General features: G+C 42.2%; 1 protein-coding gene across 1 annotated transcript in view; it reads left to right on the top strand.

Moving 5' to 3' along the window:
• Positions 1-12,719: 12,719 nt before the first annotated feature.
• Positions 12,720-24,733, top strand: part of LOC124035285 (calcium-binding protein 7-like) — a 54,454-nt gene continuing 42,440 nt past the window's right edge. Inside the window, exon 1 of the mRNA XM_046348743.1 lies at positions 12,720-13,803. Within this exon, the coding sequence (XP_046204699.1) occupies positions 13,692-13,803 (112 nt within the window). The 5' untranslated portion in view covers positions 12,720-13,691. The remainder of the gene's footprint in view (positions 13,804-24,733) is intronic.

The raw sequence follows: 24,733 nt of genomic DNA, 5'->3' as shown, positions 1-24,733 counted from the left end.
ATTTTATGAGATGATCGTTTGCAGCGTTATTTCCCAAGCCAGCCTTTTACTCTTCTATTCTATACCAGAACCTTCGATTTATTGTTTCAATAGGGTAATAACATCCCTTAGTTACTTACAGATGTAATAAATTAATTTGGCCAGTTTCTCACAGCAGGAAAATAATCCTGTGGCAACAGGAAATTTGAAATATTGCGTGGATTATAATTAATGGACATTTTTGTAGGGGTTTATAAAATGTTTTGTTAGGGAAAATAAAGTCTGAGTGGAAATTACAAACTTAAGGCCTTTTTAAACCTCGAATACACTACAAGTTTCCATCTCCTGTAACAATAGCGTTATCAAATTTAGATGCTAGTACATCTGTACCTTCATTCCTATGTGGAATCATTCCTATGTGGAATTTAAAGCGTGAAACACACCAAAAATCATACTGATACGTAGGTACTTATCACAGTGGGAGACCATTCCTTTCTTTAGCTAGAACAAATGCGGTACCTTCTGCATGCCGACCAGGTTGCGACAAACCTACCGTTTCTACTTGTAGAATAGCAATTGTTGTCAGTGGCCAACAACTTGACTTTCTCCAGATCAGAGAGTACAAACCCACACATGGGGGAGCCAACAGGAGTGACAACAAAAATAAAAAATATTGGGCATTCTCTCCATACATCCACAATTAAATATCATCAGACAGTCACACTTCATATGTAACGTGGCTATGGGATGGTAGCGAGCTAAGTGCACAGACACAATGCACCCAACACTAAATACTTCCTACAAGCTAGCTAACCACTGTAGATAGTATTGAAATTATAATTAAATCACAATGGATTAGTTTCCATGAAAGAGCTACTTGTGTTGGCTGCCGAGTTAGTGCAGTGGCCTTTGCTATCTAGCTAGCTATGTTGTGTTAGTTAGCGAATAGGTTAACTAGCTAGCTAGCTAAACATTTTGTTATGGGCTGGCACTGGCAGAATGGAATTATGGAGTGGGAATTAAATGGTTCCTTCGTCATCTTGCTTGTTAGTTAGCTAGCTCTGGCCATCTGGCTAGAAACAACAAGGACCTATCTACAAAATAGCAACATTAGCGCAGCTAACTAGCTAGCTAACATAGACATCTAGACCATAAGAAACCAGAGATAATAGAAAAGGAGGAGATACAGTAAGAATGGAGAAATGTATAATGCTCTGCCCAGAAGAATGTAGTCCAATCGCTTTCACGTTGCAATGCTGCGTTACGCGGAGGCTAAGCTATTTGTCACACAATCCCTTTTAAAAGTCAGGGTGTTAGTTGAGAAATCTACCTATGTTAAGATTTCAAAGCTATACACTGCTAGAGAGAACAAGTTAATAATCTCACATCTCTGAAATAATTTGTAATGCTGTACTTCTTGTTCACATAATTCATGCGAATTTTGGGTTTTTGATTTAGCGCTCAATTGACTCCCATTCACTCATTGAAGGAGTGACCTTGTCCCAGAATCATCCAAAATGCACTGCACAGCTCATTGATGTCGCATGGATGGGCAACATACATAATGACCGTTAATACGATTCCAATGGCGTTTCCCATCTCCTCAAAAGTATTCTTGAAATAACATACATGGACATTTATTGCCAAACAATGCTTCGGCCACCTGGATTGGAGTATTTTAACATGGCTGAGTGGCTGACGACTTCAAGTTCTTTGCTGTGTGAACACAAAAGAGATGTTCAGAGGTGCTAAGTACTGTCGGCAGGCAAACGTTTGACAATCCTACCGGTGTGTCTGAGCTATAAGGCCTCCATGAGAGAAATTCCATCATATCAATACTTTAGTTACCATTTATCTATCCTAATATTATCACAGCTGTGCATTAATTTGGTAGGTTTTGAGTCTCCACACTATCACTCCGTTACCAAATAGGTGGTAATTTATCATAGCCAAAACTATGAATAACCGTGTAGAATACTAGAGTAACACCACCTAAGCACTTTCTCCTTCAGAACATTTATACATCTGAAGCTTGGCACTGAGTAAAGAGTGTACTCTGCATTGGTTAAATTGGACCATCAGTTAATCCAATGACATCCGTTTAAGTTTATTATTATATTGTTTACATTGAAATACTGTCAGCTGATGACATGTACGCCACACTCCCCTCTCTCCACTGGGATTCTCTGTCTCTGACCCTATTATCGGGGGCTGAGTCACTGGCTTACTAGTGCTCTTCCATGCTGTGCCTAGGAGGGGTGCGTCACTTGAGTGGGTTGAGTCACAGACATGATCTTCCTGTTTGGTTTTGTGCCCCCCCCCAGGCTTGTGCGTTGGAAGAGATCTTCATGGGCTAAACTCAACCTTGTCTCAGGTTAGTAGTTGGTGGTCTGTTGATGTCCCTCTAGTGGTGTGGGGCCTGTGCTTTGGTAAAGTGGATGGGGTTATATCCTGCATATTCAAATCAAATCCAATTTTATTTGTGACATACACATGGTTAGCAGATGTTAATGTGAGTGTAGCGAAATGCTTGTGCTTCTAGTTCCGATAATGCACTAGTAACCAACGAGTAATCTAACCTAACAATTCCACAACTGCTACCTTATAGACCAGTGGTTCTTAACCTGTGTTCGATCGAACCCCAGGGGTTCGGTGAGTCAGTCTCAGGGGTTCGGCGGAGGTCAAGACACACATTCGACTAATATGATTCGTGATGACACGCCCCGCTTGGCCATCATTGGCTGCAGGTGATCACGCTACATCGCTTGGCCTATCTGTGCTGCAGGGAATTTGGTGCGCTCAGTAGTCGACTTGTGACTGTCTTGTGATTTCTTTCGTAATATTTTAATCCCTTCATACTTACTATGTCGAGCAAAAAAAAGAAAGTGGTCAGACGAATATGTACAATATGGATTCACATGTATAACGGAACATGATGGGAGTCAGCGTCATAACTGCATGATTTGCAATGCCAAGTTGAGCAATTCTAGTCTAGCACCTTCAAAACTAAGAGAACACTTCCTTAAGCTGCATGGAGATGGAAAATACAAGAACACAACGCTCGCTGAATTCGATGAAAAGGCTACTCTGCCTGTTCTTGGCTTTGTACCCATCAACAAACCGATCCTCACAGCATCGTACGAAGTTGCGTACCTGATCGCAAAGCAGGGCACACCATTGGTGAAACACTCATAAAACCAACTGTGTTGAAGATGGCGAATATCATGCTGGGAAAAGAGGCTGAAGTTAAGTTATCCCAAATTCCTCTTTCAAATGACACCATCAGCGACAGAATAGAGGACATGAGCAAAGTAGTTGCAGATCTGATTTCAAGCTCGGCAAAATTCAGCCTTCAGACCACAGACATTTCCAATCTAAGCCAGCTTGCTGTATTCGTGCGCTATGTGAAAGACGACGTGATAAAGGAAGATTTTTTATTTTGTAAGCCTCTTACAACAACAACTAAGGCAGCCGATGTGAAGAAACTTATGGATGACTTATTCAAAGACAACAATCGTTCATGGGATATGGTTTCTGCAGTTTGTTCGGACGGAGCTCCAGTCATGCTGGGAAGAAAGTCTGGTTTTGGTGCGCTAGTGAAAGCCGATGCATCATTGTTACGCATTGTATTCTGCACAGGCATGCGTTGGCAACAAAAACTTTGTCTCAAACTGGCAGAAGTATTAAAAATTGTAGTGGAATGCGTGAACTTCGCGCGAACTAGTGCTCTGAGGCACCGCATCTTCAGTGTCGCTGTGTAAAGAAATGGGCTCTGAATTCGAGGTACTTCTGTACCATTCTAATGTTCGGTGGTTATCCCGGGGACAGGTGCTGAATCGTGATTTTGCCGTGCGTGTGGAATTAGCCCTGTTTTTGCAAGAGCACCAACATTGTCATGCAGATTGCTTCAAAAAATTCTGAGTTCATTCTCATTTTAGCGTACATGGCTGATATCTTCACAGCTCTCAATCATCTCAATCAAAAGATGTGAGCGGTGGAGTCAACATCATCGAAGCGAAGGAAAACCTGAAGGCTTTTCAAAAAAAGCTACCGTTATGGAAACGACGAACATAGAATGATAACTTCGCAAACTTTCCCCTGCTGGACGACTGTGTAAGTAAGATCGAAGATGTATCTGGAATCGGAGACATTTCTGTACCAGCGGAACTGAAGCAAGCAATTGCCACACACTTAGATGAGCTTGCAAAGTCTCTCGACGGATACTTCCCTACAAGAGTCATATCCAGCATGGGTGAGACAGCCGTTCACGTTTAGTGTGGAGACAACAGATGTCAATGATGAATACCTCGGTGAAATCATTGAAATTCAGCAGAGCGCTTTCAACGTTTTTGTGTCAACAAATTGTAACGTATGTTATTGCTAAGAAAGCTCTGGAGATTTTCATACCGTTTGTTACAACATATCGTTGCGAGCAATCCTTTTCGAGGATGCTGGACATAAAAATGAAGAAAGGGAACAGACTTTGTTGCGAAAATGACATGAGAGTGGCACTTGCCAAGGTGAAGCCGCGCATTTCTGAACTGGTCTCTGAAAGGCAACAGCAGAAGTCACACTGATTTGCAGTAAATATTCATTATTATGTTTTTGTTTTTGTGTGAAAATCATGTTTTGATGATTTTGTTCTTTGAACACAGTGATGTTGATAAACGGTTCATGTTGTGTACCAGTAAAATATATACATATGTATATTTTATTTTTCCAATTAAGTAGGGTTCGGTGAATGGGCATATGGAACTGGTGGGGTTCAGTACCTCCAACAAGGTTAAGAACCACTGTTATAGACACAAGTGCAAAGGAATAAAAAAAATGTACATAAAGATATATGAATGGGTGATGGTAGAGAACGGCATAGGCAAGATGCAGTAGATGGTATCGAGTACAGTATATACATATGAGATGAGTAATATAGGGTATGTAAACATAAAAGTGGCATAGTTTAAAGTGGCTAGTGATACATGTATTACATGAATATGGTTGGCCCTGTCTGGGGGTATCGTCGGACAGGGCCACAGTGTCCCCTGACCCACCCCTGATTCAGTCTCCAGGATCTATGCTGTAATGATCTATGTGCCAAGGGGCTAGGGTCAATCTGTTATATCTGGTGTAATTCTCCTACCTTATCTGGTGTCCTGTGTGAATTTAAGGATACTCCCTCTAATTCTCTCTCTCTCTCTCCCTCTCCTCCCGGAGAACCTGAGCCCTAGGATCATGCCTCTGGACGACCTGGCGTGATGACTCTTGGCTGTCCCCAGTCCACCTGGTCGTGCTGCTGCTCCAGTTTCAACTGTTCTCCCTGCAGCTAGGAAACCCTGACCTGTTCACCAGACGTTCTACCCTGTCCCGGACCTGCTGTTTTCGACTCTCTCTCTACTGAACCTGCTGTCTCAACCTCTGAATGCTCAGCTATGAAAAGCCAACTGACATTTACTCCTGAGGTACTGACCTGTTGCACCCGCTACAACCACTGTGAGTATTATTTTACCCTGCAGTTCATCTATGAACGTTTGAACATCTTGAAGAACCATCTGGCCTTAAATGGCCATGTACTTTTATAATCTCCACCCAGCACAGCCAGAAGAGGACTGGCCTTCCCTCACAGCCTGGTTCCTCTCTAGGTTTCTTCCTAGGATCCTGCCTTTCTAGGGAGTTTTTTCCTAGCCACCGTGCTTCTACATCTGCATTTCTTGCTGTTTGTGGTTTTAGACTGGGTTTCTGTCACTTTGTGACATCTGCTGATGTAAAAAGGGCTTTATAAATACATTTGACTGACTGATTGACTGCAGAGAATATGAGGGTCTTTGAGAAAAACAACATTAATTATATCATACTAGTATACATTACCTTACCCACTCATGCTGACAAAAAGCTGCAAACACATACACCACTCTGTCTATGCAAATGTGCACAACGCCACAAGGAGCTCTCTACCACTTCCATGATTTCCTCAGATATCTTCAAAGCGTTTCAGAACTCCTGCAAAGCCTTGGTTTATTTAGAGGCATCGGATCAACAGTGTGGCACCGGGGGAGCCTGAGCTGTCTCATCCGTTTGTCACCAGGAGTTGTGTTCTTCTTTTCCACTTCTGCACATCCAAGTCTATTCCTCCCTTCCTCTGCCTACCTTTCTCCCCTACCTCCTACCCCCTACCTCCTCACAGCAGAAGTTCGTCAAATAACCGAGCAACACTTCAAAAACAGGAGCTGGGGTGTTGTCCTCTAAAAATCTCAGCATGGTCTGTCCTTCTCAGAGAGGAAAAGGGGGACAGGGGGAGAGGTGAGACAAGAGAGAAAAGAGAAGAGAGTGTAGAGGAGAGGAGAGGGGGGACGGAGAGGGGAGAGATCAGAGAGGAGATGAAGCGGGGAGAAAGACGAGAGGGGAGAGGGGATGGAGAGAGGGAGAGGGGAGAGAGGGAGGAGGGAGAGTGAGGGAGGAAGGAGAGTGAGAGAGAGGGAGGAGAGGGAGAGGGGAGGGAGAAGAGAGGGGAGGGAGAACAGAGGAAAGAGGGGAGGAATGATTGGAGATGAACACAATGCCCAAGAGAAAGCCAAAGAAAAAAGGCCTCTCAAAGAGTTGGAAACTTTTTCATCCAAAAAAGCCCCTTTCTGTTTAGTGTATTTATGACACTGCAGAATTTAGAGAGAAGGGTTTAGTCTGGCTCTACTCCTCTTGGCAGCTCCCCACTGGGCACAAACTGGTTAAATCAACGTTGTTTCAATGACATTTGTCAATGCATTGTGATGTGGAATCTACGTGAAAAATACATTGGATTTGTTTTTGCAATTATTAAGGTAAACTGCTGTTTTTAGGTAACATTTTACCACTTTATGTCATCATGGTAACATATTTGCAACATAGACAAACCTTGTGTAAAATATGTGGAATTTGTACCTTTGTAACAATGTCAGACTTTCAACGTTATGTCAACTAACAGAAAAAAACTATAGGCCTAGCATCACCTCCTAATGGAGAGTTGATCTATCTACAGCTATCCCTTCCGTCTCCTATCCAGGGTTGTATAACCAGGGTTTTCTTATGTAATCATAGAAAGCGCGTATGTTCAGATTCGCAGGTCTGTAGAAATCTTCAAAATTGCTATGATAATCTGCATAGAATCTCAAACAGGATTCATCACTTGCACCATTACTTTATTGTAAATCTCAATTAACTGCAGTACAGGTCATTTGGTTGTGCTATTAGATGAAGCAGACTGAGAACACTTTAAGTTGTTGTATAAATAAACAACACATCGAACATTGTATTGCAAATGTAAACTTTGGTGTGCTTTTAAATTGTGGAAAGCGCAGTGATAACATATTTAGGTGACAACTAAGTCAAAAATCAAACATTTTATTTTCCATTGGAATCTGTTGTCCTTTTAGATGGTTGAAAGCATAGCGATAACACATTGGGATTCAACACACTATTGACTATCTTTTTGAGTGGGTGAAAATAGGTTGAAATATCATGAATCTACGTATCTACCAAATATTATCACATGTTCCATGTCTAAATGATGTGACGGGCCAAGTGGGTCTGCTGTGTGTTTCAGTGAGTATGCACAGACCAGCAGTATGAGAGTCAGCAAAAGAGGATTTCAAACAAGTCTAGCGGTGCCAATGCTTACCAAATGGGAACGTTTGAAATGGGACATGGAGGGGAAATCCAATTGGAACAAAGCTCTGTCTGATCCTGTATTGTAGTGAATGTTGCACAACGTCAGTGCTTACTGCTTACACAAACATTCAGTGCAGCAATAAAACAAATCTAAATGGATCCCATAGAAAGAAAGTGGCTCGCCGGTAATAAAGATGCATTAGTGTGTTGTGCTTTTATCCAAATGACCATAAAGTCTGTGTTCCTCAGTCCCAAATTCAGAAAAATAGCCCTTTCCACTCTCTCTCCTGCTTTCTTATCCTTCCGCCTGCAAGTCCCTGTGGCTCCAGTCTGCAGTTTAAATCTTCCAAATAGCACCCTGTTTCGTATATAGTGCACTACTTTTGACCAGAGTGCTATGTGCCATAGGAAAAGGGGTGTCAGTTGGGACGTAGCCCTAATCCGGCTGCAGCTGAATAAGCTGCAATGTGGGCCATTATTCACTCCCAAGTACTGTAGTTTCCTGGCTGCTCTGAGGCTCTCTCTGCAGCAAGCGAGAAATGCGGTCTGAATGGAGAGGATGATTGGTTCAGGGGCAAATATGAAAGAAAGTGAAGGGTACTAGCCCCCCAGACAGACGAACAGACTTGCTCATCCCTAACTGGGTTCTGGGGGGATGGATGGACATGGTAGTACAATCTGGATGTCTTTCAATGGATTGTTCTGAAATTATATACACAATGTTCCTATAATTTTACTTTGGGGTTGTAGTTTTACGTCAGCCTGCCTGTGTTTCTGCTGGATTCATTTTTTCTTTAAATCTCCAACTGCTGATGTCAATTTGCAAATTTAAAACTAAATATGGTTTGTGTACTTTGAAGGATTTGAGATTATTATTGCATTCTGTGTTATAAAATGTATTTGGATAAAATATTTTTTTCTCAAATGTTCAATCTCCTCTCTGTCTCTCCCCTCCTCTCATTCTCTGTCTTTCCTACTTATTTATCTCTCCCCTCTCTTTCATATGGAACAATGCAATCAGGCTTCTTCCCAAAAAGCTCTGCCTCTCTCCTCCACTTGGTCCTTGTTACAGACTTGTCAATTCTTCCTCTTCTCTAAAGAGATGGTGCGATAGAGAAAAATAGTCTAAGGAAAAGCCTATCAGCCTCCTGTGAGCCTCCTGTCTTTGGGGAATAACTGCCAGGCAGCTGAGGAGCTAGGCTCTGTGTGAGTAAGTTTAAATCTGCAATGTCATCAGAGACCTGATGGGCATCACCGGAGCCCCCCGTTATGCACCCCCAAGTCAAATACCCTACCCCAGCTCCCCTAACTCAAATACCCTACCCCAGCTCCCCTAACTCAAAGACCCTACCCGAGCTCCCATAACTCAAATACCCTACCCCAGCTCCCCTAACTTAGCTACTCTACCCCAGCTCCTTTAACTCAGCTACCCTACCCCAGCTCCCCTAACTCAAATACCCTACCCCAGCTCCCCTAACTCAAAGACCCTACCCCAGCTCCCCTAACTCAAAGACCCTACCCCAGCTCCCCTAACTCAAATACCCGACCCTAGCTCCCCTAACTCAAAGACCCTACCCCAGCTCCCCTAACTCAAATACCCTACCCCAGCTCCCCTAACTTAGATACTCTACCCCAGCTCCCTTAACTCAACTACCCTACCCGAGCTCCCGTAACTCAAATACTTTACCCTAGTTCCCCTAACTCAAATACCCTACCCCAGCTCCCCTAACTCAAATACCTATCCCAGATCCCCTAACTCAAATACTCTACCCCAGCTCCCCTAACTTAAATACCTACCCACCTCCCCTAGCCCATTAGTTCCATGCTATGTGATCTCTTGGCTTCTAGTTCTTCCAAGCCCAGCCCAGGCATGCCTTGTCTCTATGCTACACTATCTCATAACTCATGGACACAGAGTGGGAAGAAGTTGTTCCTAAGAACTGAAACAGGGTCAGCAAAAATAATGTTTATGGGGAACATCTACCAGACAACATACACTGACTTCCACATCTATCCTCTTCCCCTAACTGTTTCTCGCATCTACACAACTGCCTTAGGGGTACAAAGTATATCTGTCAATTTGGAATTCAGTAAATTTCAGAGGGCTAAGCAGTGAGTGTTGTGTGGGCAGTAATGGTAGGAACACTGCCATCTAGTGCTAGCGCTGAGACAGACAGTGAGACAGACAGACAAACAGACAGACACACCAAACCACTGGCATTGAGGTGAACCAGAGAGAAACAGTAGGATACATACTCTTGCACAGGAAAGGGAAATCATTATATACCTGCAGTTACAAAGGAAGGCCCTGACTGCATCAGGTTCTAAACGTCAGGGCTATTGAGTGTCTATTGGAAGCACAAAGCAGTCTGACCTTCTCAGTGCCTCCCCATTGAGTGGACTTTATGTAGGCTGCTTTATGAACATAAAAGTGTGAGAGTCCAGGTTTGTGCTGTTAAGGCACAGACACACCGGTCGGTAGCATTTACCGGCCGAGATTACTTAGCATCTCTGAACAGAGTGACGGTGTGTTTTGGTTCCTAAAACACACAGTGCCAAATGAATGGTGAAGAAATGGCAGACGAACCGGCAAACCGTCACACGGTGCATTGGGTTTTCTCCTTTAGACAATAAGGAGGAAGTGGTAGCTGCAGAGAATCATTTTGGAGATGCCAAAGAAGCTTTCAATGTTTCTTCTGAGAAGGGTATTGTTAGTCACAGACCATGCTTGGTTGAAACAAACAATCACGTGGAGAGTTGTTTTTACTCAGCCTTTTGATTTAACACAGGGATGGGATGTATGGAGGGTGGAATAGAGGCAGGGAAAGAAAGAGAGAGAAAGACAGAGAGAGAGACATAGAGAGAGTGGAGAGAGCGAGATATGGAGGGAGAGCAAGAGAGAGAGAGAGAGATCAGAGGAACAGAGAGAGAGGGAGAGCAAGAGAGAGAGAGAGAGAGAGAGAGAGAGAGAGAGAGAGAGAAAGACAGAGAGAGAGACATATAGAGAGAGTGGAGAGAGCGAGATATGGAGGGAGAGCAAAGGAGAGAGAGAGATCAGAGGAACAGAGAGAGAGGGAGAGCAAGAGAGAGAGAGAGAGAGAGAGAGAGATCAGAGGAAGGATTAATAGAATTGAGGTCCACATGATGTCATGTGTGTCTCACATGTATATGTACACCACCGTTCAAAGGTTTGGGGTCACTAGAAATGTCATTGTTTTGTCAGCTATTTTTTGTCAATTAAAATAACATTAAATTGATCATAAATACAGTGTAGTCATTGTTAATAATGTTGTGAATGACTATTGAAGCTGGAAAAACGGCAGATTTTTTTTGTGGAATATCTACATAGGCGTACAGAGGCCCATTGTCAGCAACCATCACTCCTGTGTTTCAATAACATGTTGTGTTAGCTAATCCTATTATATCATTTTAAAAGGCTAACTGATCATAGAAAACCCTTTTGTAATAATGTTAGCACATCTGAAAACTGTTGTTCTGATTAAAGAAGCAATAAAACTGTCCTTCTTTGGACTAGTTGAGTATCTGGAGCATCTGCATTTGTGGGTTCAATTACAGGCCCAAAATGGCCAGAAACAAATGACTTTCTTCTGAAACTCATCAGTCTGTTCTTGTTCTGAGAAATTAAGGCTATTCCATGTGAGAAATTTCAAAGAAACTGAAGATCTTATACAACACTGTGTACTACTTCACAGAACAGCGCAAACTGGCCCTAACCAGAATAGGAAGAGGAGTGGGAGGTCCCGGTGCACAACTGAGCATTTTTATGTTAATTTAATTAACAATAAATATTTAAAAAAATCAAAAACAATTACATTTCTAAGTCACCCCAAACTTTTGAACGGTAGTGTATGTGTGTGTGTGTGTGTGTGTGTGTGTGTGTGTTTGATTGTGTGTGTCTGTTTACTCTTAACAGTATACTCATGATTTGTTTGATGTAATGTCATTACTTTTCAATTCTAAGAATTAAACATGACTCAACAACACCAGGATTGCGGCCATTTTGGAATTTAATTCAGGACTGGAAATTTGATTCCTCAGTTTAGATGGAATTGACCCAACCTTGTCCTCCACAGTCGTCCACATAGCTTCAACCACAGTGTGATCAAACAATGTTATCATACCCAGTCAGGAAGAATTTTTGGTGCATCAGAGAGAGAGAGAGAGAGAGAGAGAGAGAGAGAGAGAGAGAGGGGGAAAGGGAGTTAGACAGAGAGGGGGAGGGAGAAAGGGTGAGAGAGACACACTCATGTGAAAAGGACGTCATGCTGCTTGTTAAGCGAGAACCACTTCCTCTTCATTCAGGCTACACCAAGAATAGAAACCAGGACCTCTGCCTTGCTAGTGTTATGGGCATCACTTTTCTTTCTTAGCGAGTACCACTACCCCCGAAGCGCAACACACACACAGCAGTGTTGATAAGGGCTAATGATGCAAAATTGTGAAGGTTTTCAAAAGCAAATTAACCTACTGTATATGCCCTTGTCCATTCTTATGTAAATATATCTGCCTCGGCAGGCACTCTCGGGAAGGAAGGGTGTGTGACTTATCTTTTAAAACACTAAGCAGTTTATTAAACCACACAACAACAGGCCAGTAATGAACCGCTATCTGAAAAAAACAGAAACATTTTTCATCCTTATCAACTTAATGAGAAACGTGTGTTACTTACTGTTACTGCATTATGACAGCCACTAACATGATTTCAATTCTACTCATTTACTGGCTTCACCTTCGATGGTTTCTGGTCAACAGACACAATGTCAAACCTGGCTGTTCAGTGTATAACATCTAGAGTGTGTCATTTAAGGCTTAATATTAAAATATATGAATTTCCATTAGGAGAGATGCTAGGGTAGAAATCATCCGTATCCTACAATGTGGCTCGTGGTCATTAATCACAAGCTCTCATGGTTTGTTTGGTACCCTGGGAGCACGTGTGTCGCTACGGGCAAGCAAGACCGGGATTTAGTGCGTGCGCTGTGTGGAATACAGAATTCACGTAGTTCGAGAGAGTCACACACACTGGAGTCAGGGTACGGAATGTGTGTGTGTGTTCCTGTGGGAGAGAGATAGCTGACTATACACAGGAGCCAGGGTTGCAGTTCACAAAATCCACACAGAGCGTCGTCCCCTCACCTGTGGAGCGAAGAGTGAATTGGAGATGGAAAGCCGCCCCCGTTCCAATGACCAAATAAGAGCGAGCGAGTGTGCCCACGCGCTGAATGCATAGGCTATTTTCAGTGAATGTTCTAAGGAATCGGTGACTTTACATTTATTGTGTTTGAGTGAAGGTACATTTGGACTTTTGATTTCTACCCTGTCCGTATTTATTTTGTGTTTCTCACCTGGATCGTATCACTAAAAGCTCAATGGAAAGGTAAAAGGACACCGTGCCTACCAATAAAACAACTCGCATCCAAAAGATCCAACAAGTGGATGAACGAATATTCTGCTTCTGCACTAATGACTGGACTAAAACAACGGATTAAGCATCTTTGAATGATCTCATTGTCTTTGGATTTGATCTGTTTGTTTTCTAATCCAGTGAGAGAAACCGCGGTTCCTTTTCATCTGCACTGACATCTCACTAGCGGTGTGTCTCAGCAGATGGAGCCACCGTGATGTGTTTAAGCTTGTTCAGCAAATAGCCTGTATAAGTGTGACAATTTAGGCAATTAATTCAACTCGATGATTGTCAATTAATTTCCTCAACCCAGGCTAGATATATCTCGCAATTTGTGTAACAAATAGCTGTCAAGTATCCAGATAAATAAAAAGGAGATACAGTGACAACGTCAAGTTTATATTTATATATAAAAACAATAATCCACTAGTCTTCTCCGTGTTCATTCACCAAGGAACGGGGGATAGGCTACCACGGATCCTCTCTTCTCTCCTGCCTCTCGAATCTGGGACCACATCTGTTCCTTTCTATTCATGGACTTGATCCTCCGCACCCTGTTTGAAACTGGAGAAAAGTTTTGAGTGACTCTCTTGAACCCTCCCTTATATGAAGATCAGGGCACAGGTGGCAGCCCCAGACCGTTACCGCAGCCATGCCTATCATGCATCCAATCACCTCCAATTTGATGTACCGGGGCATCTGCACCATCCCAGACATGCTCGCCTACCGAGCCCCGGTCAACCTGCCCGAGGACGAGGTGGAAGGTGAGGAGGAGAGTTTACATGTTCTGTTCCCAGCTCTGGTTCTGTTCCCAGGTCTGGTTCCATTGCCAGCTCGCAGCTATGCTGTAGCCTTTCATCTCACATAATCGTTTCATTATCAATTCACACTTGGTGAAGAGAGGTCTTGAGTCAAAGTAATGGCAAGAGAGCGGTGAGTTCTTTTAGACTGTCGCCATCAGTGCAAGTAGATTCAGCACCACGGACAGCGCCGCTCAGGGAGTCCGTATTTGAATCAGTCCCTTGCCTCACCATGTTGACTAGGTGCGACTCCGTTTGGATTAGCGTCCACCCACTGTAGATTGTCACTCACAGATCATTTGTTACTTCGCTACCTCAACTTTATAGTTGATCTAGTTATGAAGTTATCAATTAATCAATTTATTTGATCGTCAGTTAGTGGGCCAATTGTGTGTAGTATAAACATGTTGTGTTTGCAGGTGAAAGGGGATTTGTGAGAGGCGTGGGATGTCCACAGATGATCTTTTAAAGACAGTTCTACAAGCCTATCCACCATTTGCCCAGATAAGATTGACATTCAATTTTGTTTTAGCTCATCACTGATCATTTATTTGGGATTTATTTCTAATGTAAGGTAATGTTAAGGAGAGCACACCTGTATGTTGTAATTGTCTCATGGTGGACTTGCCAGTCAGTGACTGACCATCAGTAACATTCTAGTATGAAGGTGTTGCTTCCTCTAACTTTCCCAGATAAGGGTTAGAGATCACCATTGTTAATGTTTGTATGTATTGATCCTCACGCAAGCATGTTTCCCTATTGCAAGATTATCAGCATCTATATGAACACAAAATGAGATGTAAGCCTGTGGCAGACACATAGAAAACCCTGTGGAGAAATCATCTCAATGAGAAAACGCTGACACTGTGACAAACATATCCCATTGTGGGGTTATATTCAGTATTGTGGTTTTATATTCAATATTCTGGTGTTAGATTCAGTATTGTGGGGTAATATTCAGTATTGTGGTTTCATATTCAGTATTCTGGTGTTAGATTCAGTATTGTGGGGTAATATTCAGTACTGTGGTTTTATATTCAGTATTCTGGTGTTAGATTCAGTATTGTGGGGTAATATTCAGTACTCTGGTTTTATATTCAGTATTCTGGTGTTAGATTCAGTATTGTGTGGTAATATTCAGTACTGTGGTTTTATATTCAGTATTCTGGTGTTAGATTCAGTATTGTGGTGTAATATTCAGTATTGTGGTGTTATATTCAAAATTCTGAGGTTATATTCAGTATTATGGTGTAATACTCAGTATTGTGGTGTTACATTCAGCATTGTATGGTTATAGTATATTCAGTATTGTATCGTTTTATTCAGTATTGTGGTGTTATATTCCCTTTTGTGTCGTTCTATTCTGTATTCTGGGGAGGCCGGTTAGGCTTGTGGTTAGAACGTTGGACTAGTAACCGCAAGGTTGCAAGTTCAAACCCCCGAGCTGACAAGGTACAAAGTCTGTCGTTCTGCCCCTGAACAAGGCAGTTAACCCACTGTTCTTAGGCCGTCATTGAAAATAAGAATTTGTTCTTAACTGACTTGCCTAGTTAAATAAAGGTAAAATTTAAAAAAAAATCATTATTATGGTGTTATATTCAGTTTTGTGGGGTCATATTACATTTTTGGTGTTATATTCAGTATTGTGGTGTTATATTCAGTATTGTGGATTTCAGTATTGCAGTGTTATATTCAGTATTGTGGTGTTATATTCAGGATTGTTGGGTTACATTCAGTATACCATACTCCGGCGCCGACAGAGAAGGCCGCCTCGCTTCGCGTTCCTAGGAAACTATGCAGTATTTAGTTTTTTACGTGTTATTTCTTACATTGGTACCCCAGGTAATCTTGGGTTTCATTACATAACAGTCGGGAGGAACTACTGAATATAAGAGCAATGTCAACTCACCATCATTACGACCAGGAATATGACTTTCCCGAAGCGGATCCTGTGTTTTGCCTTCAACCCAGGACAATGGATCGGATACCAGCCGGCGAACCAAAACAACGTCGCCGTAAAAGGGGCAAACGAAGCGGTCTTCTGGTCAGGCTCCGGAGACGGGCACATCGCGCACCACTCCCTAGCATACCACTCGCCAATGTCCAGTCTCTTGACAACAAGGTTGATGAAATCCGAGCAAGGGTAGCATTTCAGAGAGACATCAGGGACTGTAACATTCTTTGCTTCACGGAAACATGGCTCACTCGAGAGAAGCTATCGGAGTCAGTGCAGCCAGCTGGTTTCTTCATGCATCGCACCGACAGAAACAAGCATCTTTCTGGTAAGAAGAGGGTTCGGGGGGGGGGGGGGGGTATGCCTTATGATTAACGAGACGTAGTGTGATCATAACAACATTCAGGAACTCAAGACCTTCTGTTCATCTGACTTAGAATTCCTCACAATCAAATGTCGACCTGATTGTCTACCAAGGGAATTCTCTTCGATTAAAATCACAGCTATATATATTTCCCCCCCAAGCAGACACATCGATGGCCCTGAACAGACTTTATTTGACTCTATGTAAACTGGTAACCACATATCCTGTGACTGCATTCATTGTAGCTGGGGATTATAACAAGGCTAATCTGAAAACAAGACTCCGCATATAAGGCCCTCCCCCGCCCTCCTTTCGGAAAAGCTGACCATGACTCCATTTTGTAGCTTCCAGCCTACAGACAGAAACTAAAAAAAGAAGCTCCAGCACTCAGGTCTGTTCAACGCTGGTCCGACCTATCTGATTCCACGCTTCAAGACGGCTTCGATCACATGGATTGGGATATGTTCCGCATTGCGTCCAACAAGAACATAGACGAATACGCTGATTCGGTGAGCAAGTTAATTAGAAAGTGCATCGGCGATGTTATACCCACAGCAATGATTAAAAGATTCCCGAACCAGAAACCGTGGATTGATGGCAGCATTCGTGCGAAACTGAAAGCGTGAACCACTGCTTTTAACCAGGGCAAGCTGACCGGAAACATGACCGAATACAAACAGTGTAGCTATTCCCTCCGCAAGGCAATCAGACAAGCTAAATGTCAGTATAGAGATTAAGTAGAGTTGCAATTCAACTGCTCAGACACAAGAGGTATGTCGCAGGGTCTACAGTCAATCACGGATTACAAAAACAAAACCAGCACCGTCGCGGACCAGGATGTCTTGCTCCCAGACAGACTAAATAACATCTTTGCTCGCTTTGAGGACAATACAGTGCCACTGACACTGCCTGGTACCAAAACCTGTGGACTCTCCTTCACTTCAGCCGACGTGAGTATAACATTTAAACGTTATAACACTCGCAAGGCTGCAGGCCCAGACGGCATCCCCAGAAGCGTCCTCAGAGCATGCGCAGACCAGCTGGCTGGTGTGTTTATGGACATATTTAATCAATCCTTATCCCAACTTGCTGTGCCCACATTCTTCAAGAAGCCCACCATTTTTTCCGTTCCCAAGAAAGCTAAGGTAACTGAGCTAAATGACTATCGCCCCGTAGCACTCACTTCCGTCATCATGAAGTGCTTTGAGGTACTAGTCAAGGACCATATCACCTCCACCCTACCTGACACCCTAGACCCACTCCAATTTGCTTACCGCCCCAATAGGTCCACAGACGATACAATCGCAACCACACTGCACACTGCCCTAATACATCTGGACAAGAGGAATACCTATGTGAGAATGCTGTTCATCGACTACAGCTCAGCATTTAACACCATAGTACCCTCCAAGCTCGTCATCAAGCTCGAGACCCTGGATCTCGACCCCGCCCTGTGCAACTGGGTACTGGACTTCCTGACGGGCCGCCCCCAGGTGGTGAGGCTAGGTAACAACATCTCCACCCCGCTGATCCTCAACACTGGGGCCCCACAAGGGTGCGTTCTGAGCCCTCTCCTGTACTCCCTGTTCACCCACGACTGCGTGGCCATGCACGCCTCCAACTCAATCATCAAGTTTGCAGACGACACTACAGTGGTAGGCTTGATTACCAACAACGATGAGACGGCTTACAGGGAGGAGGTGAGGGCCCTCGGAGTGTGTTGTCAGGAAAATAACCTCACACTCATCATCAACAAAACAAAACAGCAGAGCGAGCACCCCCCTATCCACATCAAAAGGACAGTAGTGGAGAAGGTAGTAAGTTTTAAGTTCCTCGGCGTACACATCACGGACAAACTGAATTGTTCCACCCACACAGACAGCAGGAGGCTGACGAAATTCGGCTTGTCACCAAAAGCACTCACAAACTTCTACAAATGCAAAATCGAGAGTGTCCTTTCGGGCTGTCTCACCGCCTGGTACGGCAACTGCTCCGCCCAGAACCGTAAGGCTCTCCTGAGGATAGGAGGTCTGCACAACGCATCACCGGGGGCAAACTACCTGACCTCCAGGACACCTACACCACCCGATGTCACAGGAAGGCCATAAAGATCATCAAGGACAACAACCACCCGAGCCACTGCCTGTTCACCCCGCTATCATCCAGAAGGCGAGGTCAGTACATGTGCATTAAAGCAGGGACCGAGAGACTGAAAAACAGCTTCTATCTCAAGGCCATCAGACTGTTAAACAGCCACCACTAACATTGAGTGGCTGCTGCCAACATACTGACTCAACTCCAGCCACTTTAATAATGGAAATTGATGGAAATTGATGTAAAATTGTATCACTAGCCACTTTAAACAATTCCACTTAATATAATTTTTACATACCCTACATACATTACTCATCTCATCTCATATGTATATGTATATACTGTACTCTATATCATCTACTGCATCTTGCCATCTTTATGTTATACATGTATCACTAGCCATCAATATGCCACTTTTATGTAAACATACCCTACATTACTCATCTCATATGTATATACTGTTCTCAATATCATCTACTGCATCTTGCCTATGCCATTCTGGACCATCACTCACTCATATATCTTGATGTACATATTCTTTATCCCTTTACACCTCTGTGTATAAGGTTTTAGTTTTGGAATTGTTAGGTTAGATTACTCGTTGGTTATTACTGCATTGTCGGAACTAGAAGCACAAGCATTTCGCTACACTCGCTTTAACATCTGCTAACCATGTGTATGTGACATTTTTTGTTGTTGATTTGATTTGATTTGTATTGTGTGGTTACAGTATTTTTTATTTTTTATTTATTTCACCTTTATTCAACCAGGTAGGCTAGTTGAGAACAAGTTATCATTTACAGCTGCGACCTGGCCAAGATAAAGCATAGCAGAGTGAACAGACAATGACACAGAGTTACACATGGAGTAAACAATTAACAAGTCAATAACACAGTAGAAAAAAAAGAACAAGAAAAAGAGTCTATATACATTGTGTGCAAAAGGCATTGAGGAGGTAGGCGAATAATTACAATTTAGCAGATTAACACTGGAGTGATAAGTGATCAGATGGTCATGTGCAGATACTGGTGTGCAAAAGAGCAGAAAAGTAAATAAATAAAACAGTATGGGGATGAGGTAGGTAAATTGGGTGGGCTATTTACCGATGGAGCGATCGGTTAGCTGCTCAGATAGCAGATGTTTAAAGTTGGTGAGGGAGATAAAAGTCTCCAACTTCAACGATTTTTGCAAATCGTTCCAGTCACAGCATCGTTCCAGTCACAGAGAACTGTCAGGAAAGGCGGCCAAATGAGGTGTTGGCTTTAGGGATGATCAGTGAGATACACCTGCTGGAGCGTGTGCACGGGTGGCTGGTGCCATCGTGACCTGTGAACTGAGATAAGGCAGAGCTTTTACCTAGCATGGACTTGTAGATGACCTGGAGCCAGTGGGTCTGGCGACGAATATTTAGCGAGGGCCAGCCGACTAGAGCATACAGGTCGCAGTGGTGGGTGGTATAAGGTGCTTTAGTAACAAAATGGATGGCACTGTTATAAACTGCATCCAGTTTGCTGAGTAGAGTATTGGAAGCTATTTTGTAGATGACATCGCCGAAGTTGAGGATCGGTAGGATAGTCAGTTTTATTAGGGTAAGTTTGGCGGCGTGAGTGAAGGAGGCTTTGTTGCAAAATAGAAAGCCGATTCTAGATTTGATTTTGGATTGGAGATGTTTGATATGAGTCTGGAAGGAGAGTTGACAGTCTAGGTACTTATTGTGGGGTTATATTCAGTGCTTGGGGTTATATTTAGAATTGTGAGGTTATTGTATTGTAGTATAATATTGACTTTTGTGGAGTAATTTTCAGTATTTTGTTTCATATTCATTATTTTCCATGTCATTTTGAGAACTGTGGTGTTATATTCCGTATTGTTGTATTATACTCAGTATTGTGGAGTTATATTCAGGATTGTGGGGTCATATTCAGTATTGTGGGGTTATTTTTAGTATTGTGGGGTTATATTCAGGATTGTGGTGTTATATTCAGTATTGTTTAGTTATATTCACTATGGTGGTGTTATATTCAGTATTGTAGGGTTTTATTCAATATTGTGGGATAATATTTAGTATTGTGTTGTAATATTCAGTATTGTGGGGTTATATTCAGAATTGTTTGGTTGTATTCAGTATAGTTTTTTTCAGTATTGTGGGGTTGTTTTCAGTATTGTGATGTTATTTTCAGCATTTAGTGTATATTCAGTATTTTGTGTTTTTTCAGTATTGTAGTATTATATTCAGTATTGTGACCTTATTTTCAGTATTTTCGGTGTTATATTATGTTTTGTGGGGTCATATTCAGTATTGTGTGGTCATTTTCAGTATTGTGTGTTCATATTAGGTATTGGGGGGTTATTTCCACTATTCTGGGGTTATACTCATTTTTGTGGGGTCATATTCAGTAGTGTGTTTTTTCCACAGTATTGTGGGGTCATATTCAGTATTGTGTGGTTCTATTAAGTGTTGTTGGGTTTTAATAATAATAATAATAATAATAATAATAATATTGTGGTGGTATACTCAGTATGGTGGGTTTATATGCAGTATTGTGGGCTAATTTTCAGTATTCTGGTGTTATATGCAGTATTGTGGGGTTATATTCAGTATTGTGAGGTGTCATGGAGTGGCTCGTTCTGGATATAGATCATGGCTTCCCGCTCTCTCCTACACCCAAGTTCTGTTATCTCTGGTCGTAAATTTGTTGCGGAGACTCTCTCCTCCTGGACATGCAGAAAGAGTGACAGAGAGAACAAAGGATTCCACATGGCCAACTCCTAATTTCCCAAAATGAGAATTTGAAACAAAATGTCCACTTGTGAATAGGTGGTATTGGGCTGTGGACATAAAATGAATGAGTAAAGATGAAACCATTTGTGAAATGATTTAATGTGATGTTAAACCTTTAATGTTAGAGAATTGTATTCCCTTTAAAGTTTAACTAAGTCATTGGCCCGCCCCCGTGAATACAGACATGATCTGGTATCATGGAACAGTCCTTTCCTATTGTCACGAATAAAAACCCCTCCTGAGGAAATCCTCTTCAGACCACTAATACCTCGGTGTCAGCTGAGGTGGCACAGGTTTGAGTACCAATACTGAACAAACCCACAACATGAGCCATGATTGCGAATAGTTTAGACTAAGCAAACCCACAGCGTGAGCTGTGATTGCGAATCATTATTGAATTCCTAACCATTCCACGTGGAGCATTGGCTACACGGCTGGAAATGGTTGGTCGATCCCGACAGAATAAGAACAAATCTTAGATGCTAATTACTAGTCTGCAGCTAGAAATTATGTAAACCTGGGATGCTATTACCGACAACCGCCAAAACATCTACTCTATGAGAACATTTCTGAATGGTACTCTGAAGTATCCATTCTAACCACAAAAGACTCTTCAGGGATGCAGAGAAAGAGAGAGACGCGGATGAACTGACTCTCCAGCAGACGGACTGAAGATTCCAACAGAGATCACGATGACACCTGGATGTGAATATATATTGATTGCAATTATTCCCGAGTGAATGAGTGTTCATGTGCAAATGATTAGCATTTCAATTAATATAATTATAGTAGTACTGTGTGTAGTGATCCCTCTGGTCTTTTTTTCTCGCTCAGTCCACACCCACTTCCCTTTGTCCACCAAGCCGTCATATCGGCTTAGCCCACTAGGGAATCTTCCCTGTCCTTGTTAGTAACCAATATCTACTGTGTTGTTTGTTTATGCATTTCTGTGATTATTTAGTTAGTTAGTAAATCACTGATCTAGCCAATTGGTGTATGGATGATTCATAGTTAAGTCTGGTTTGTAATAATAATAATAATAATAATATATGCCATTTAGCAGATGCTTTTATCCAAAGCGAATTACAGTCATGTGTGCATACATTCTACGTATGGGTGGTCCCGGGGATCAAACCCACTACCCTGGCGTTACAAGCGCCATGCTCTACCAGCTGAGCTACAGAAGGACCAGATAACCAACAATTTACGACGTCTGGAATGACGCTAATGTGAGGTAAATAATAATTAATTAATAACAATACTAATTGATCAGATATTAAAATATCTGAAGAGTTATATTAGGATAATTATAACTTTGTAATCTGATGATTTTCCTTGGTGCCCCGACTTCCTAGTTAATTACATCTACCTGATGAGTTTAATCACATAATAATAATTACAGAGAATTGATTTGAGAAAATAACAGTCTTCACTTTTAATGATGCCAAAGACACGATAGGGGTCATATTCAGTATTATGGGGTCCTATTCAGTATTGTGGAGTTATATTCAGTATTGTGGGGTCATATTCAGTATTGTGGAGTTATATTCAGTATTGTGGGGTTATTTTAAGTATTGTGGAGTTATATTCAGTATTGTGGGGTTATATTCAGTATTGTGGGGTTATTTTAAGTATTGTGGAGTTATATTCAGTATTGTGGGGTTATTATAAGTATTGTTGAGTTATATTCAGTATTGTGGGGTTATATTCAGTATTGTGGAGTTATATTCAGTATCGTGGGGTTATATTCAGTATTGTGGGGTTATTTTAAGTATTGTGTGGTTATATTCAGTATTGTGTTGGCTGGCTGTAATACACATTTTACAACACACAGACATGCTCACATGTATTATGTCAGAAATCTGTCTTTTTGACAGAAAGCTTATTTTAGTGCTGTATTTATTGTTTTGGGATCTGTCTGGTTTACTATTGAATCACACACTGCTACTATCCCCCTTTCATGGTGAATGTCACTGATGTAAATATTGTGACAGACATTTCCCATTGTTACATTCAGTGTTGTGGTGGCTGGCTGCCTTACTAGCTATACATATTACAACACTCCTCCGCCTTGTATTGGAATAGAAATCCAGTGGATGAATCACCTCAATGACTGAATGCTTACATTGTGACAGACATCTACTATTGTAGGGTTGGATTCAGTCTTACTGTGTCTGTCTGGCTTTATACACTGCAACACTCCCCAACAATCCCCCTGTCATCTGATTGAGGTTTATGGATCTGATAGAGTATATTTATAGATTGTATTTCAAGGGAACACAATAGTTTTGAGTGCAGATACAGAGAGGGAAGCAGGCCTAAGGCAGTCAACCCACTCTCCAGTAACGGTATATACATTGACACAGACAGCAGCACTTGGTTGCACGGTTGATTCTGATGGATTGACTATTGCTATATTGTGCTGTTTAGGATTGAGGAGATGTATATCAATGTACTGTAAAACAATCCAAATGAATTACACGTTGGCCAATCTGACCATGACAGAATGCATGCGTAAGTGTGAATGACAGCATCTGATTGTGTGTCGCTGGTCAGGTCTTGTGAGAGATCGTCTCCCCCGTGGTTATTGATGCAGAAATTCGCTGGGACAGAAACGAGATGAACAGTTAATTGAATCTTGAGTCACATATGCACGCACAACCTCACAGGGGCACGCACGCGCACACACACACACACACACACACACACACACACACACACACACACACACACACACACACACACACACACACACACACACACACACACACACACACACACACACACACACACACACACACACACACACACACACACACACACACACACACACACACACACACACACACACACACACACACACACACACACACTTTGGCTTGGCACAGTGGAGGAAACCCATTCAGTGCTGCGACTGGTTTCAATTACAAGAGCTTGCTGAAAAATGGTAATAGCGAGATTCTATCATTTAGTTTGGATGATGAGTTTCAACTCCGATAGACTGAGCATGTGTTAAATTAACACTCTGAATATCTTTTGACACCTACAGTAGAGTGGATGCCAACAGGATTGTTCAAACTGTTAGTAGTTTTGGGAATACATCTCTGTCTCTATGTCTGTCCCTCTGTATCACTTTCTCTCTGACTCTCTGTCTGTATAATTGTCTTGCTGTCTGTCTCTCTGTCTTTCTCTCTGTCCCTCTCTCAACCAGCAAACAGAGAACATATCAGATGAAAAACATAGGTTAGTCATCTCTCCCCATAGGAGAACCCTTTGAAGAACACTCTTTAGTTCGAGGAATAACTGTTTTGGGTTCCAGGTAGAACCGTTTCCACAGAGGGTTCTACATGGAACCAAAAAGGGTTCTACCTGGAACCAAAAAGGGTTCTACCTGGAACCAAAAAGGGTTCACCTATGGGGATAGCTGAAGAACCCTTTTGGAGTGTAGTTGCTTATTTTGTCAACAGACAGATGGAATAAGGTATAGGAGAAACCAACATTGTTCTTTGCTGTATCTTTTGCATGAATATAAACTGGGTGGTTCGAGCCACGAATGCTGATTGGCTGAAGGTCGTAGTATATCAGACCATATACCATGGGTATAACAAAAGATATATTTTTACTGATGTAATTACATTGGTAACCAGTTTATAAAAGCAATAAGGTACCTTGGGTGTTTGTGGTATGTTGCCAATATACG

Source organism: Oncorhynchus gorbuscha, linkage group LG05 (assembly GCF_021184085.1).
Source record: "Oncorhynchus gorbuscha isolate QuinsamMale2020 ecotype Even-year linkage group LG05, OgorEven_v1.0, whole genome shotgun sequence".
NCBI lineage: Eukaryota > Metazoa > Chordata > Actinopteri > Salmoniformes > Salmonidae > Oncorhynchus > Oncorhynchus gorbuscha.
Note: the sequence above shows the minus strand (reverse complement) of the source record. Positions and strands in the feature narration are given on the sequence as shown.